At 45.0% G+C, this 18,477-nt stretch overlaps 1 protein-coding gene across 2 annotated transcripts in view; it reads right to left on the bottom strand.

Moving 5' to 3' along the window:
* znf407 (zinc finger protein 407) overlaps positions 1 to 18,477 on the bottom strand; it is a 202,267-nt gene that overhangs the window by 107,363 nt on the left and 76,427 nt on the right. For both annotated transcript variants that reach the window (XM_090199397.1, XM_090199400.1), the window contains exon 4: positions 14,594 to 14,668. In XM_090199397.1, coding sequence (XP_090055523.1) covers positions 14,594 to 14,668 — 75 coding nt within the window. The remainder of the gene's footprint in view (positions 1 to 14,593; positions 14,669 to 18,477) is intronic.

Raw genomic sequence — 18,477 nt, 5'->3', positions numbered from 1 at the left:
TTGCTACCATGTTGTTGCCATGTTGTGTTGCTACCGTGCTGTGTTGCCATGTTGTTGTCTTACGTCTCTTCGTGTAGTGTTGTCTCTCTTTTCGTGATGTGTTTTGTCCTATATTTTCTATTTAATTCATTTTTAATCCCAGGCCCCCATCCCCGCAGGAGGCATTTTGCCTTTTGGCAGGCCGTCATTGTAAATAAGAATTTGTTCTTAACTGACTTGCCTCGTTAAACAAAGGTTAAATAAAATAAATAAATTGTTAGAAAGAGCAGGTGTACACTCAGTGTATATACTCCACTGCATCAGAGTCGGCTCTCTCTCCATCTCACATGACAATGTCCTCCACTGTACAGTATGATACAATGCTCTCCTCCTGCAGCTGATCTTATTACCCCCGCTCTCCCCCCCACTTCATCTCCCTGCGAACGGCCATGATGGGGGGCCATTTATCTCACTCCGCCGGCTACCACAATAGTATAAATCAAGAATTTCCCCCCAAATATAACAATATTTGTATTTGGGGGGAGGGGGGGAAGGGTGGGTGGGGTAGAAGGGGGTTATAATTGATGACCACAGCTGTGCTAATTAAAAGCAATGGAAGTTTCATTAATCTTGGTCAGGAGGGAGGGTGCGGCGGTGGCGGTACGGTGGCTGTAACGGTTTCCGTTACCCCGTGGCCAGGCCTGGCCATCCGCTTGAGTCTGCCGCTACCATGTCCTACTCGTCAGTCAGGTGATTTTGGGCCATTGTTGAGTTTATTAAAGCAGGTTCATGTGATACGCCCATTAATAATCACAACAAAAGCCCTGCTCTCTCTCTCCCTCTCTCTACGGCCCCCTTCTCTCTCTTTCCCTCTCTCTCTGTGTGCGGCCCTCTCCACTGCCATACCACTCAGCCGAGCAGCAACACAATGGAGGGAACAATTAGCCATGTTTACCACAATGTCCAGGAATAGAGAGAAAATTGCTTTCTTCTGTCTTGTTTTTGTTGGTGCTTTTTCTTCGCAGAGACAGAGAGAGACAGAGAGAGCGAGAGAGACAGAGAGAGACAGAGACCGAGAGAGAGAGACAGAGAGAGAGAAAGAGAGAGACAGAGAGAGGGAGAGAAAAAACAGCATCAGCTATAACTAATGGTTCTCATTCTACTTTCCTTGTGCTACTTTTCATGCATCCAAAACCACTTCTCTGAGAATGGTCAATGACCTTCATATGAGAAAGAATACTGGACCATAATCACTAGATTTTCCCAACAGGCAGATACCTAGTTAAAATGACCTCATGACATCATTTTGACCAGTTCCTTGCTGTAACGACGTATTTTTAACCAGTCTTTCATAATGACGTCATTTCAACCAGTCTTTCATAAATGACGTAATTTCAACTAGTCTTTCATAATGACGTCATTTCAACCAGTCTTTCATAATGACATCATTTCAACCAGTCTTTCACAATGACGTCATTTCAACCAGTCTTTCACAATGACATCATTTCAACCAGTCTTTTCACAATTATGACGTCATTTCAACCAGTCTTTCATAAATGACGTAATTTCAACTAGTCTTTCATAATGACGTCATTTCAACCAGTCTTTCATAATGACATCATTTCAACCAGTCTTTCACAATGACGTCATTTCAACCAGTCTTTCACAATGACGTCATTTCAACCAGTCTTTCATAATGACGTAATTTCAACCAGTCTTTCATAATGACGTCATTTCAACCAGTCTTTCATAAATTATGTCATTTCAACCAGTCTTTCACAATGACATCATTTCAACTAGTCTTTCATTATGACGTCATTTCAACCAGTCTTTCACAATGACGTCATTTCAACCAGTCTTTCATAAATGACGTCATTTCAACCAGTCTTTCATAAATGACGTCATTTCAACCAGTCTTTCATAAATTACGTCATTTCAACCAGTCTTTCATAATGACGTCATTTCAACCAGTCTTTCATAAATGACGTCATTTCAACCAGTCTTTCACAATGACGTCATTTCAACCAGTCTTTCACAATGACGTCATTTCAACCATTCTTTCATAATGACGTCATTTCAACCAGTCTTTCATAAATGACGTCATTTCAACCAGTCTTTCACAATGACGTCATTTCAACCAGCTTGTTGTAATGATACGTTATTATTTCAACCAGTTTTGAACACTCAGTGCATCTAGCTTACAGCTAAAGACCTTACATCATGTGACACACAAGCTAGTTCACTAACCACCATCATATTGTTTACTGTTCTAGCAGTATGACAGTCAGGATACCAAGAGCCGGCTGCGCACACTAAAGACCGAGTAATGGATGCTCCACGTTAATTCAGAATTTTAGTTCCTCAACCACGACTCCCAAACGCAATTACGAGCACCCTCGGCATCTGTGAGAAGTAGGCAGTGTGTGTGTGTGTGTGTGTGTGTGTGTGTGTGTGTGTGTGTGTGTGTGTGTGTGTGTGTGCATGTGTGCATGTGTGCGTGTGTGCGTGTGTGTTTGTGTGTGTGTGTGTGTGTGTGGCGTGGAGGGAGAGTTGTGAAAAGACCCGGGACATTTATTTAATCATGTAATATCTGAGGAATTGGAACGAGACATACACTTTGTACCATTATAAATTTGCAGCGCTTTAGCGGGAAGATGAGGGATTTGGCTTCACAGCAAAAGAAAATAGAGGGAGGAAGTACCTGGATGTGTGTGTGTGTGTAATGCATCGCTCTAAGTATCTGTGAGTGTGTGTTGTTCGGCATAGAGCAACAGCCTGCTGTCACTCTATGCATCTGTAGGACAGTGAACAATGCACTGTTGTGAGCGAGACTCTGGGCAGGCACACAGAGGCACACACACACACACACTCACACACACACACACACACACACACACACACACACACACACACACACACACACACACACACACACACAATAACAATTCTCAATGTCCTCTCACTGTCAACTGCATTTATTTTCAGCAAACTTAACATGAGTAAATATTTGTATGAACATAACAAGATTCAGCAACTGAGACATAAACTGAACAAGTTCCACAATAATGTGACTAACATAAATGGAATAATGTGTCCCTGAACAAAGGGGAGGGGGGGGGGTCAAAATCAAAAGTAACAGTCAGTATCTGGTGTGGCCACCAGCTGCATTAAGTACTGCAGTGCATCTCCTCCTAATAGACTGCACCAGATTTGCCAGTTCTTGCTGTGAGATGTTCCCCCACTCTTCCACCAAGGCACCTGCAAGTTCCCAGACATTTCTGGGGGGAATGGCCCTAGCCCTCACCCTCCAATCCAACAGGTCCCAAACGTGCTCAATGGGATTGAGATCCAGGCCCTTCGCTGGTCTAGGAAATCACGCACAGAACGAGCAGTATGGCTGGTGGCATTGTCATGCTGGAGGGTCATGTCAAGATGAGCCTGCAGGAAGGGTACCACATGAGGGAGGAGGATGTCTTCCCTGTAAAGCACAGCGTTGACATTGCCTGCAATGACAACAAGATCAGTCCGATGATGCTTTGACACACCGCCCCAGACCATGACTGACCCTCCACCTCCAAATCGATCACGTTCCAGAGTACAGGCCTCGGTGTAACGATCATTCCTTCGATGATAAACGCGAATCCTACCATCACCCCTGGTAAGACAAAACCGCGACTTGTCAGTGAAGAGCACTTTTTGCCAGACCTGTCTGGTCCAGCGACGGTGGGTTTGTGCCCATAGGCTACGTTGTTGCCGGTGATGTCTGGTGAGGACCTGCCTTACAAAAGGCCCACAAGCCCTCAGTCCAGCCTCTCTCAGCCTGTTGTGGACAGTCTAAGCAGTGATTGAGGGACTGTGCATTCCTGGTGTAACTTGGGCAGTTGTTGTTGCCATCCTGTACCTGTCCCGCAGGAGTGATGTTCAGATGTACCGATGCTGTGCAGGTGTTGTTACACGTGGTCTGCCACTGCGAGGACGATCAGCTGTCCGTCCCATCTACCTGTAGCACTGTCTTAGGCGTCTCACAGTACAGACATTGCAATTTATTGGCCTGGCCACATCTGCAGTCCTCATGCCTCCTTGCAGCATGCCTAAGGCACGTTCACGCAGATGAGCTGGGACACTGGGTATCTTTCTTTGGTGTTTTTCAGAGTCAGTAGAAAGGCCTCTTTAGTGTCCTAAGTTTTCATAACTGTGACCTTAATTGCCTACAGCCTGTAAGCTGTTAGTGTCTTAACGACCGTTCCACAAGTGCATGTTCATTAATTGTTTACGGTTCACTGAACAAGCATGGGAAACCGTGTTTAAAACCTTTACAATGAATATCTGTGAAGTTATTTGGATTTTTACGAATTATCTTTGAAAGACAGGGTCCTGAAAAAGGGCCGTTTATTTTTTTGCTGAGTTTACACACACACACACACCTCCCCCCCTGCCCCCTCCAAAAAACAATCTCTCAAACCCAGTGTAATACAATTATAGAATTGATTACTACCTTGACCTGCAGTGCCCAACAAAACAATATCAGGAGAAAATAACAAGCTAAGTCTAATAACTTCTTATTTGTATTGAGCTGAAACAGCAGCAAACACAGTCAGATATACATTCACTCAATAAAATCCTGCAGTGTACCGCGTGGGTCATTTCAAATCCCCCTGTGCCAATGGAAATGAGAAACACACACACGCGCACACACACAGAGACACAGAAAGAGAAAGGTGCACTAGCACACACGCACACACAGTGTTGGGTCAGGGGGACAGCGGTAGCTGAGAGCCAGGTGTGACCTGCCTGCCCAGGTGCTCAGGAAAACCGCTGTTAACAGCCACGATTGATGATCTAATCAAACTGTCACCGCGGCGATCGGTGGCGGGAAGGGCAGAGTGGGGGGTGGGGGCCCTCTGGGTGGGGAGAATATCCAGGAGGCCTGTGCATGCTTACCGTTAGCCCAAATTGAGAGTGACAGTCTCAATAGTGAGAAGGCTTTTTTCCCCCTAAGTAATGGAGGAAACAACTCCAGAGGCCTTCCGGAGGATGTCACATAATCAAGGAGACCTTCTCGTTCTTTTTTTCTCTCTCGAACCATTTCGGCTCAGGGTTTTTTTGGATTCGGAAAACAAAACTTGGGGAGATGATTTGATACTCGGGCCGAACAAACCACCCGCTGTACGCCACAAAGTTGATTATGGCATGTCTATTCTTGGACCTCCTTAACCCACACGCTATGCTCTCTCTCGCAGCCCTACACACGCACACACGCACACACACACACACTCACACAGTATTGAGCCCACTATACACACACATGCACACCCGGCAACGCAAACCTGACCAACGAGCTGAATCAATCTGCCCACCATGCACCGTACAGTAAGTGAAGAGTCACACGCATGATGAAAACTGTGTTAGAGATCTTATCCACTGTCTCTCACTATGGTTAACCAGCTTGAACACAGGTACCACATGCTCATATGTATCTCCTATGTGCCCGTGTGGGCGGACCAGCACGAAAAAATATAAACATCTTAACAACATCAGGAAGTGATGATAAATTCATTACCGCGCTAACAAACGAGGAAAACGTCCAAAGTTGGAGAAACTTGTCATAACTGATATTGGCAGCCGCGACGGGTTCGTGCGCCGGTATCTGTTTCGGTGCTAATCACCTTCTCCAGGATATGTCCACGGCTCCTGCTCCTCCGTTCAGCTCACATTAGTTTAATCGCTGCTTAGCTAATTCATTGATTCATTGGTTCATTAGTGAGGCCTGGCAACATCCATTCCTTGTGACAGTGACAGTCTGACGTTTCAATTGAGAAAGGCAGAAAGAAGTAGCCCACATGGAGTTGCAGGGAGTCGCGGTAAGGGTACTCTGACCTCTCGTCAATTAGCCACACAATGCTAGCTCTTCCACTTGTGCTCTTGTCATAAATTAGACGGCGGCTGAGCTGAGCACATTCTCTTCTCTCGTGGTTTCTGCTAACGCTAGTTGATGACATCATTCCTAGACTGAAAGTTAGAGGCTTGGGAGATGGATTGGGAGGTCTGGCAGAGAGTAGCTAGTCTACTGGTCTGTCCAAATGTCTATACTAGGGGAAAGGGGGATACCTAGTCAGTTGAACAACTGAATGCATTCAATCCGAAATGTTTAATCGATGTGTACGTCACCGGCGCCCGGGGAGCAGTTGTTGTGGGGGTTAACTGCCTTGCTCAAGGGAAGAACGGCAGATTTTTCCACCTTGCCGGCTCAGGGATTCAAAACAGCGACCTTTGTGTTACTGGCCCAACGCTCTACATTGCTTCATACTAAATGCTAGTGTGGATATTGGAACAACGATATTGGAACAAGACCCATATTCATAAAGTCTCTCAGATTATGAGTGCTGATCTAGGATCAGGTACCCCCCCCCCCCCCCCCAAAGACATGCTATTGCTATATTATGCTATATTACATTACAACTAGTTTAGACCTAGACTAAACTGCTGCTGGTCGTTAGGCCAACTGGTCTGTCTGACTGATAACAACATTCAGATGATTACATCACTGGAAGATTTGTTGCATATGAGGAACTCAGGTTTTCAGAACGCAGCCGTGTACACAGTGGTGGAAAAAGTACCTAATTGTCATACTTGAGTAAAAGTAGATACCTCAATAGAAAATGACTGAAGTAAAAGTGAAAGTCACCCAGTAAAATCCTACTTGAGTAAAAGTTTTTAAAAGTATTTGGTTTAAAATATACTTAAGTATCAACGCTAAATGTAATTGCTAAAATATACTTAAGTATCAAAAGTAAAAAATAAATAATTTCAAATTCCTTATATTAAGCAAACCGGACAGCATGATTTTCTTGTTTTTAAAATTTACAGACAGCCATGGGAACACTCAGACATAATTTACAAACAAAGCTTTTGTGTTAAGTGAGTCCGCCAGATCAGATGCAGTACGGATGACCAGGGATTTTCTCTTTAAGTGCGGGAATTAGACCACTTTCCTGTCCTGCTAAGAATTCAAAATGTACTTTTTTTTTTCAAAACAAGTACTTCTGGGTGTCAGGGAAAATATGGAGTAAAAAGTACATTATTTTCTTCAGGAATGTAGTAAAAGTAATCAAAAATATAAATAGTAAAGTCAAGTACAGATACCAAAAAAAACTACTTAAGTAGTACTTTAAAGTATTTTTACTTAAGTACTTTACACCACGCGTGTACACACGCACAAACACGCACGTCGCCAGCCTGCACCATATGCCCATGACAAGTGCATAAAACCATTCTCCAGCGATCGCACAGGCCAACCCATAAAAACTTAATGCACCTAATTTTCCAGTAATCAAACTTTTATAGACTGCAATGGCTTTTAGACTAACACATTTCTAATTATCGTTTAATTTCAATGGCAATATTAACGCGATCCCTCATTCGGCGCCGCCCGTTCATCCCTCATGAAATATTGAGTAGGGTAAACAGAGGCCGTGTCCACTGGCGCCTGTTCAAACAAACACACAGCAACACAAAAAGGTGAGCGATGGGCCACTACGCCCTCTCTACTACACGCCAGCCACAGGAGACTCTGACTCAGGGAAACCCGTTTACCACAGTGGCAGTGACTGTTGCTGCAGTTCAAAGCCTTTAAAATGCACAAACACATATCTGCATTGTGCATTCAGCCCCTATGGTCGTAATATAGGATATGGTTTTGTTCATTAGGGCACCCAATGGAAAATGTTGTCAAAAAGTGTTGCTACGAAAACCAAAAATGAACTTTTGTATTGGACAAGTCCAGGTAGTCCCTCCCTGTTTCAGTCTTCTTTCCTCCGTTTGGTGCCTAATGAACATGGCCCTGTGACCGTCATATCATACTTGTTCTGGGTGCCAAGCCATTGTCTGTGAACAGTAAGCAGTGATTGCCTAACCATGACACCATTACTCTTGGGTGGTAACAATTCAATTCAGAGCTGACACTGAAAGGTAAGGGAGAGAGGGAGAAACAGGGGGAGATGGATTCATTCTTAAAAATTAAGAGGATGGATTTAATCCAAAGAATTAAGGGCAACAATATTTCTCTCTTAACCTCGTCCTATCTCCACAGCACCGTTCTAGAGAATAAACACACACACACACACACTCTAATGTAATTTGACCCCTGTGAGTGTGGCAGGGCTTTGGACTCTGTGTGGTACACATTGCCACCATGCTGCTACCCTGCAGGACTCTTCCGCCCCCTCTGCCCCTGTCCAACCTGCCCCGTCCCAGTCCACAGCGACCGGGCAATATGGCTGCCCCGCACGGCATACTGGGAAGCGGCTGTGAGCCCAGAACCTGGTGCTGCCAAGCCAGATGCCCGCTCTGCCACCCTCGGCCTCTGGCACAGACAAGCTGCCTATACCTGAGCAGCACTGCAGTAGAGTGTGGTTGTGAACACACCACATACATGCCTTTGTTGAACCATCATGCAGTATTAATACCTAATGTCAGCTAGGCTAACTCATTAGTTGTTTCCTCTCTCCTTGGTGTTGTGTGTACTGTATGTGATATTGGCTTGGCTACTAGGGCTGACCCCAAAGATTTGAAGAATTAGGATTTGATCGGTTCGACTCTGGTTCTAATCACATTTAGCTGATTTGAGTAGGGGAGAGTGGGGTAAACTGAGCCATTTTTTACATTCCGCATCATTCCGTCAAGGGAAATATAGTATTCTTTCTAAGAAAGATATCGACATGTATTTCAGGCTGTTGTGTATCCCTGGAAAGAAATCAGAATTCACGCAAACATTACAGTTTTGAAAACAAAGCTTGTCCCAAAAATTCTATTGGCACAACTTACCCCGGGTACGGGGGTGTAAGTTGAGCCACGGGACAGGGTAAATTAAGCCGCCTACAAATTTCCCAACCACAATTCAACACAATCACTTTTCTGTCTTTAATTCATTTTAAGCATCTATTAACACAGGCTTGGCGCCTAAAAAAATACATTTTGTTACCTCATACCCCAGTAATAATTCCTTGCATTACACCTGGGAAGAAAACGCTTCAATTTGCCATTGGTTCAACCGTTGGCTCAATTTACCACATGGACTTTGGTTCAACTTACCCCAAGGTAAACATTTTGACTATATTAGCCCACTCAGCTACAAGAACACACTTTCATGCTAGGTTTAGGACCTCATTTTGAAGCTTTTAGAGACTCCCAACTGATGTATAGAACCATCTTAAAATTATCTACTTTGGTTTAGACATAAGCATCATGAAACCTCTAACACAATCAATTCATTTCACATGGTGAAAATCTGTTTTTTTGGACCTAACTTGCTTACCACTTTTCCCATGTGGTTTCTTCCTTCACAGACTCCATGAAATGATGACCTCTTCCTAAATCTTTGGTAAAATGATTCATTTTGTGTATGGCTTCCTAGAAACAAGGGCGGCTCAACGTACCCCTTTGGCTTAGCTTGCCCCACTGTCCCCTGTTTTATCATGGAGCAGGAGCCACGGGCGCAAGTCTATCAATATACCAGAGTGCCAAGAAAGCCCCCAAATGCGTCTGCTGCAGAGGGACAGGCCAAAGCCATAAGAGTTTTGATCAGTCATAGTGTTGTTGTTTTGTTTTTGTTACATATTTGCAGAAGAGTTGAATATTAGTTTCTAAATGACAAATCTGATTCAAATCAAAAAATGGTGATTTGGGGATCGCCTTATTGGCTAAATACAGTAGGTGGACATGAAGGAACATACCCAGCAAAAGTAATGGTTGTTCTGTGTCGTGGTCAATTTTTCGTTTTACAAAGTTACTGCCCCACATTGATAGTTCTTATGAAAACCTTTTCACCAACTTTATCAGTTAAATAAATAGGACTCACTTGGCTGTCAACATGCCCATTTAATGAGTGAAGAGTGTATTAGTTCAAACGGTTTATTATTATAAATGGGAAAATGGGGGGTAGTTTTACAATTGCCTAAAAAAACATGGGTACCTTAGACTGGTCAGTCATCTTTGAACACTTTGTTTTTAAATTGCTCAAAATTACGTTCAATTAAGGCGAGGTCACTGCCGTCAATCACAACAGCAAAACTCTGCCTCGTTCAATTGTTGGTTTAGGTGCATTTACATCTTTCAAACCAGCAACACACAAGCCTCTCTCACTCACAGAGACTCAAACACACACACATGACACAGATACATGTCACACACACACACACACGCACGCACGCACACACGACACGGATACATGTCACACACACACGCACACACCCACGACACAGATACATGTCACACACACGCACGCATGCACACACACACACACACACACACACACACACAAACATTTCTCTATACCCGCAACAACATCTACTAAACAATTGCATGTAGACCTAGGCCTACTCTACCAAGCTATTGAATTGTAGGTATATATATAAATTATTGTTTCATTTCTGTCAAATTGAAGGGATAGTTCACCCAAATTATACAATTACTTATTGGTCTCCTTACCCTGTAAGCAGCTAAGGGAAGGTAAGAAAACAAACCATGCCTTGGTTTTGTATCTCTGGCCACTGTCTTCAAACGCTAATGTTGTAGCATTTGTGGCCCAAAACCAATGCAAGTCACTATACCTGATATTAGCATTTCTCGCACTTCAGCGAGCTACACACATTTTTTAAAGACACTTTTGATGATGATTTGGACATGAAACACATCTTACATCGGCTCGGAGCCACAAATGCTACACAAAAAAAAAACATATAAAATGACAATTGCACAGAACCCCACGAATCAAACCTTGGTTTAGTATATTCATAAATAGCCCAGAGCTTATTAAATCTCTTCTCGGGGACCTGCAACCATCTCATGTAATTGATATATTACCTGGCGGTGGTCTACCTCTTGGTCTTCCTCAAGAACAAGTGGCGTGTAATTGATATAGTCCAGACCTGCACTCCAAACAGCAAACGGTGCCAACACATTTGTAGTCACACGCTTGATGTACTCATTGCATGCTAGGAATATAGGACCAAATACTACACTTTTGACTACTTCAATAGACATATAAGACTTTTGGTCCCCTAAAATAGGGGGACTACGTACAGAAAGTGCTGTAAATTCTAAACGGACCCGATATGGATGAAAATACCCCTCAAATTAAAGCTGACAGTCTGCACTTTAACCTCATAGTCATTGTATCATTTCACATCCAAAGTGCTGGAGTACAGAGCCAAAACAACAACAAAAATGTGTTACTGTTCCAATACTTTTGGAGCTCACTGTATATTTGACTACCGAAAAGACAAATCCACAAAGAAATGGTTAATTGACCACAAAATCAACATTTTGGCATTTTGTTTGAATTGAAGAGGCCAGTCCATAAGAGCAGATGAAGATATCAAGGATCTGGAAATATTATGTATGGAGTAATGGTCTGAGATCCCTCCCAACAAGGTCTCCAATCTCATAAAACATTATAGAAAAAGACTCAGTGCCATTATCCTCGCAAGGGGAGGGTGGCGGAGTAAACCGGGGTACCAGGTATTTTGACCACTTTCTTTAAAAAAAAAAAAATCATGTTTGTACTAGTTAAACTATATTTCCACAATATGATAATTTTCACCCCAAATGTTGTGTAATATGTATAGGTAACTGCCAAAATAAAGGAAACACTAAGATAACGTGTCTTAATAGGGGGTTGCGCCGCCACCACGAGCCAGAACAGCTTCAATGTACCTTGGCATAGATTCTACAGGTGTCTGAACTCTATTGGAGGGATGCGACAGCATTATTCTACAAGAAACTCCATCATTTGTTGAAGGAGGTGGAAAACTGTCTCGGGCACCGCTCCAGTATCTACCATAAGTGCTCAATTGGGTTTGAAATTTAGTGACACACACACACACACACGCACACACACACACACACACACACACACACACACACACACACACACACACACACACACACACAGAGAGAGATCTCTTCTAGGTTTGGAAGCCAAAATAATGGGCAACTGGGCATTTTTATACATACTTAATTAACTCAGGAACCACACCTGTGCGGAAGTACCGGCTCTCAATATACTTTGTAACCCTCATTTACTCAAGTGTTTCTTCTATTTTGGCAGTTACCTATAGCTCAGTGTTTGTATTCTTTATTTGATGCAGTCTTTTTTGCTCATCTTCATCAACGGTGCCAATAAATCTAGACCTGACTGTATATCCGCACATAGACAGACACAAAAGTAGGCAGACCTCCAAACTACCCACAGTGCCATGCAGTGAAGAATAGTGGTGAATGAAACCGGGACCCAGATGTGTCATATTAGAACAGGCCAGAACCCCTCCCCCTCCCTCCCTCCCTCCCCCTCTCCCTCTCCCTGAACCTGTCATGGAGGCTGGAGTTTGTCATCTTACCTCCGGATCCTGTGCCCATCGCCGCCCAGCCCATTTCTCCCCCCCACCCAAAATAACCTGTTTTTCCAGAGCCCAGACAAACCAAGCTAACTGGAGCTGGGCACTACGACTAGTCAGGTCTCTCCCCTCGTCCTCCTCCCATCCCTTCTCCTCTTCTCTTCCTTTGACTAACAGATCTCCCCAGTGTTCTAAAAATACCAGGTGAATAGGGCCGTGGAGATGGTGATGAAACAGCCTCTCTGACACTGTCCTGCTGCAATCCATCTCTCCCCTGCCTCCCCTGCCTGCCTGCCAGCCAGCCAGCATATGTTTGCAATTGGCTCCCCCACTCTCGCCAGCCCCGGTCCCTCCCCCTACCTCCCTCCCTCTCCCCTTATCCCCTCTCGCCTGGTCCCCAGTTACCACTCCAGTCCCCTCTCCCCTCCTCCTCCCTTCTCCAGTCCCCAGCTACCCCTCGAGTCTCCAAGTCTGGGCTTTTCAAACTGGTGCAGTTATCAATCATTGGGCCAGCACTGTCAAGAGCTGGCTAAAACCACTGCCACTATACACTCTCCACATTCTCCCTTTTCTCTTTTTCTCTCTTCATGTCAGTCTGTCTCCATCACCTCCCCCCCCTCTCCCTCTCCCTCTCCCTCCCCCTCTCTCTCCTCACTTACACTCCCCCAAATGTGTTCCACTTAATAAGCCCTCCCCAATGACCTTGTGCTAATTAAGCACTGCTGCGTTGGAAATATGATGGTTAATTAATGATCAGATAAATTCTGTCTCCAGGACTGTCAGAAAAATGATGACACCGTGTTTTACAGGTTGAAATAGAACAAACCTCATGGCCTCTCGCTGTGTGTGTGTTTAAGAGAGAGAGAAGCAGTAGAAAATAATGGTACAACGCCGATGTCTGTATGCATACATGCACTAGGCTCGCTCACGTGCACATACGTTTGTGTGTGTATGTGTGTGTGATGTAATGGTATTGTATGGCACTGCGGTATGTTTTATGGGGCAGCAGGGTGACTATAGTTAGTTTTGGCAGAGACACAGTCTGAGGTAAACGCTATCAGGTAACACAAGCTCCACAAGGCCACTCCATTCATGCCTGTCGCTGGTGTGTGTGTGTGTGTGTGCACATGCGCATGCTCTCTCCGACCTTTGCTGTAATGTCACCCTCTAATACCGAGCCAAGGACACAGAGGTCTTTCATTCAGACACAATACACCTACAAACCCCACTGTGATTTCACTCACATTACCAACCAGCATCCTCAAACTACGAAACAAAAGAAGCCAAATGAACAAAATATGTGGCAATTCATCTTGAATAACATTCAGGGCGGCAGGTAGACTAGTGGTTAGAGCGTTGGGCCAGTAACCAAAAGGTTGCTAGATCGAATCCCCGAGCTGACAAGGTAAAAATCTGTCGTTCTGCCCCTGAACAAGGCAGTTAACCCACTGTTCCTAGGCCGTCATTGTAAATAATAATAGTTCATTTGTTCTTAACTGACTTGCCTAGTTAAATAAAGGTACAAATGAAAAAAATATGTGGTACAAACATTCCTGTCCTGGACAGTTTAGTTTGTCGTGTGCTGTTTTACGAGAATAAAGCAGACAAGTGAAATAGTTGTGGGATAGGAGAATTTCTCTCCCAACGAGCAGCTGCCAGTCTGAATCAAGATAATAATGAGTGTGTATTTACAGTGGAGCATATGATGCCCCTTGTCATATCTAATACGACATCCAAAGTCTCAAATTGAAAGGCGGTTTTCAGATGTAACACAACAAAAAAATGCAAGAAGACTGGTTTCTCTTAGTGGGTCCGTTTGACAGATTGAGGGGTGTTTAACGTCTCATTCTCGCATGCCATGGAGACTTCACAACTTTGTCTTCATCACACATACACACACACACACACACACATACACACATACACACACAACGCGGGCTGATAGTCGGGCTGCGTCGCTGACAGACAGGGGCGCACTGGGAAAGTTTTACACACAACATCACGGAGAGAGATGGAGACATCACATCTTCCCAATCATACAGAGAGAGGGGGAGAAGAGAGAGGGAGGAGAGGAGAGAGAGGGAGGAGGGGAACAGATTGACAAAGAGGCTGTGATAGAAATACTGAGAGAGGGGGGGGGCAAAGGGGGGCGGGACAGAGAGAGAGTGAGTGAGAGAGAAATACAGAGAGAGACGGAGAGAGGTAAAGGTAATCAGTCCTACCTCTCTTTGGGCTGGCCCAGTCCATGTTTCCCCAACAGGTGAGTGCTCAGGTGCTTCTTCATCACAAAGGCCCACCTGGTCAGAGAGAGAACACAGGGGGGCAAAGGGTTAACAAAGAGGGCCTCTTTACCACAGTCAATGAAAGGGTTAACCGGGGGGGGGGGGGGCAGACAGAGATTACTTTTTACAATAACTAGTCACGATTAGGGTTGCAAAACTTTCAATAAATTGCCTGCCTTTCCAGAAATCCTGGTTGGAGGATTCCATATTCCTGTTTATTCCTTCCTGATTCTGTGAATCCTCCAACTAGGATTTCGGGAAAACTTTGCAATCGTAGTCAGGACAAAGCCACTATGCAGCAGGTTAACTAAGGCAGGTTAACTAAGGCAATGGGTTTCACCCGTGTTCCTAAGGCCACACTGTAAAAAATGTGTTTTTTGAAACACTTCACAGAGGAAAAACAAAATGTTTTCTTATTGGTCTGGTAGTAACTCCCAGTTTTCCTCGTTTTCCTCCGTTGAGTGTCTACTGAACACGGCCTTGGATATCCTGTCATTACAGCCATTCAAAATCAAAGAGAAGTGTGTCAACAACTCATACACCCTCAAGCGCAAACTCACACAGACAGAAACGCACAGGGAATATTTGAGACACCATTTCAAGACAATGTCCTGACCGTGTTCAAAGCCCTAAGTTTGTTCCATTCCCTAAACCGTTTCTGATGCCCTAATGGCGGGATGACAGGCCTAACTAGTCAGGGATCAGCCCCGTTTCGCTAGTGTGTCATCCTCTGGCCATTTAATTCAACAGTAATCACATCCTATTACGGTGTGTCCTGCTGACAGAAAACGACCACATCTAAGACGACATGACAGAGGAACAGGAAAGAAATAAAGAGAGAGAGAGAGAAAGAGAAAGAAAGAAAGAAAGAAAGAAAAAGTGGAGCCAGCAGCTGTGTGATTTGGAGTGTTACTGAAGACACCGGTCTTCACTGTGGACTCCTGGATATTCACTCTTATCTCTCTCTCTATCTCTGTTACTCTCTCTCTTTCTCTCTCCATTCCTCTATTTACCCAACTCTGGGTTGTTTGTTTCTCGTTCTCTCAAAAAGTCTCCCCCCCATCTGCCTCTCTGACTTCCAATCTCTATTGGTAATTTTGTTGTAAAGAGCGTATAGCCTAATCCTTTCACCGTTCATTCATATCACAATGTCATCTTCCCCCTACTACTGGACACGCACGCACACGCACACATGTACGTCCTTCTGCTCTCCTACCATCGCCCCAGAGCCACATCCATCACCCCCCCGGGGGGGCAGCCCATGCTAACTAACACCCCATATAAATATTCAAACATGTTCCACTGTTTTGTTTTGTTATCATCATTCTCTCCCTCCTCTTTTTTCCTCTTCTTCTCTCTAGCTCCATCTCTCCATCCATCCATCTCTCCATCCATCCATCTCTCCATCCATCCATCTCTCCATCCATCCATCCATCCAGAATGGCGCCAGGGAGTATAACTAAACCGCCCTCCTATGCACTGAAGGAGAATGACAAGATCAAACCCACAGGGGAGGGAGACACTCTGGGTGACTGGAGACAGTGGCACTGCAATGCACTGCACTGCACTGCACTGCACTGACTGACTGACTGACCGACCGCTTCAACTAGTTATGAATAAACAAACGCGCTAATTAAGTTAGCATTTTCAAGCTTTTTATAGGTTGTTTAAGTCATTGGGGGGGTGAGAAAAAGAAGTGCTTGCAAACATGTCCGTTAATTATGGATTACAGCTGTCCTTCGTAAACCTAATTACCGAGTGCTGAAAGGCAACGGGGGCGATTTGCATATGCGCATGAAAGACATGAAGACATATGCAAAGATATGATTTCAATTTGCATTCTTTGAAAGCGAGGGTTACAAATCAAACTGGCATGTTGTGAGATTCACATCACTCACTCTTACTTCTTTCCCCCCACACATGTTTATTCTGAGCATGGCAGCAAGCAGTGATGGCACGACTGGCAAGGCCTGATGGAGGCACCTGGCAATGGCCCGCTGAAGAGACGACAGACAGACACACACACACACTCGCACGCACGCGCAGTGATGGCACGACTGGCCAGGCCTGATGGAGGCACCTGGCAATGGCCCGCTGAAGAGACGACAGACAGACACACACACACACTCGCACGCACGCGCAGTGATGGCACGACTGGCCAGGCCTGATGGAGGCACCTGGCAATGGCCCGCTGAAGAGACGACAGACAGACACACACACACACACGCGCACGCACGCGCAGTGATGGCACGACTGGCCAGGCCTGATGGAGGCACCTGGCAATGGCCCGCTGAAGAGACGACAGACAGACACACACACACACACACGCGCGCGCACGCACGCGCAGTGATGGCACGACTGGCAAGGCCTGATGGAGGCACCTGGCAATGGCCCGCTGAAGAGATGACAGACAGACACACACACGCACGCACGCGCAGTGATGGCATGACTGGCAAGGCCTGATGGAGGCACCTGGTAATGGCCCGCTGAAGAGACGACAGACAGACACACACCCACACGCACAGTGATGGCACGACTGGCCAGGCCTGATGGAGGCACCTGGCAATGGCCCGCTGAAGAGACGACAGACAGACACGCACACACACACACACACGCACGCACGCACGTACGCACACACAAATGAACACACGCGCGCATAGAGTCACAGACAAGCTTGCATGTACGCGCCACGCAAACGGCAGGTTGAAATGAAGGGCAAGGCTAAGTGGGAAAAGAGCAAATCCATTTGTTGAAACAGGTTTCTAATCCCCTGTTCTCCATAGGTCCTCTCTCAGGTTAGGATCTACCTCCAACAGCTTTGAGGGGGCCGTCCTTTACTCACACGACTGATTGCCTTGATTATTGCAACAAAGGGGACATTTCACCATGCCATTCATCCATATCAATATTTCCCCAGATGAATTGAACTAATAAGGCCTTATTTTAGCCTCGAGGGAGGCTCTCAATTTAAAGGGAGATAAAAAATGTAAAAACTTTACAAAAATTACAAAATGGAGGAGTTTCACGTTCCACTCCCTTTAGATTAATTGGCGTGCCACAGCTCGTTAGCTCCGTGACGCGCCACAGCTTTACAGATAAGCGGCGGGACACGGCTCAATTACCCAAGTTACACTTCTTTCTCTTCCCTCCTCCTGTCTCCATCACCAGATGAAGAGATAACATGTCAACATGGGTTCCAAACAACTTAATTTGCCTAACAGTATTCCTGGATGGTTCGGGGCGGGAATCTCAATCTACAATTCCGGAAGGGATTTTGGGAGATCTAAGGAGAAGCCTCTGGCATCAGCGAGGCGCAAAATGGCCCCATCCTGTGCAGAACATACAAAGCATTCTGGGATACACAGAGAGCATTCTGGGAGAGAGAGAGAGAGAGAGAGAGAGAGAGAGAGAGAGATGTATCACATCACACATGGCTTGCTTTACTTAGCCTGTATTCATAAAGAGTCTCATAGTAGGACTACTGATCTGAGATCAGGTCCCTGTGTCCATAAACACATGAATTATTCTGTATATAAAAGGCCAAACTGATCCTAGATCAGCAGTCTGAGATGCTTTATGAATATGGGCCATGGGCTTATTCTTCAAATAAAAATAGCACTTTGCTGCCATCTGTGTCAAAAACAGAAATCATGTCATTTGATTGTGTTATAAGTATCAATGTCACCTGTACGATGGCCGTGACAATGGGACACACAGGAAGGTGAACCACGATAAAAACGGAGAGGATATTTTGTTTGTTACTCGAGTCAAACTAAATTCTTTCTCCTAAATGGTAAGGGCGACCAAGGAGTCATTAGGCAGAA

This window comes from Oncorhynchus mykiss, chromosome 2 (assembly GCF_057628025.1).
Source record: "Oncorhynchus mykiss isolate SJ-2025 chromosome 2, ASM5762802v1, whole genome shotgun sequence".
NCBI classification, from domain to species: domain Eukaryota; kingdom Metazoa; phylum Chordata; class Actinopteri; order Salmoniformes; family Salmonidae; genus Oncorhynchus; species Oncorhynchus mykiss.
Note: the sequence above shows the minus strand (reverse complement) of the source record. Positions and strands in the feature narration are given on the sequence as shown.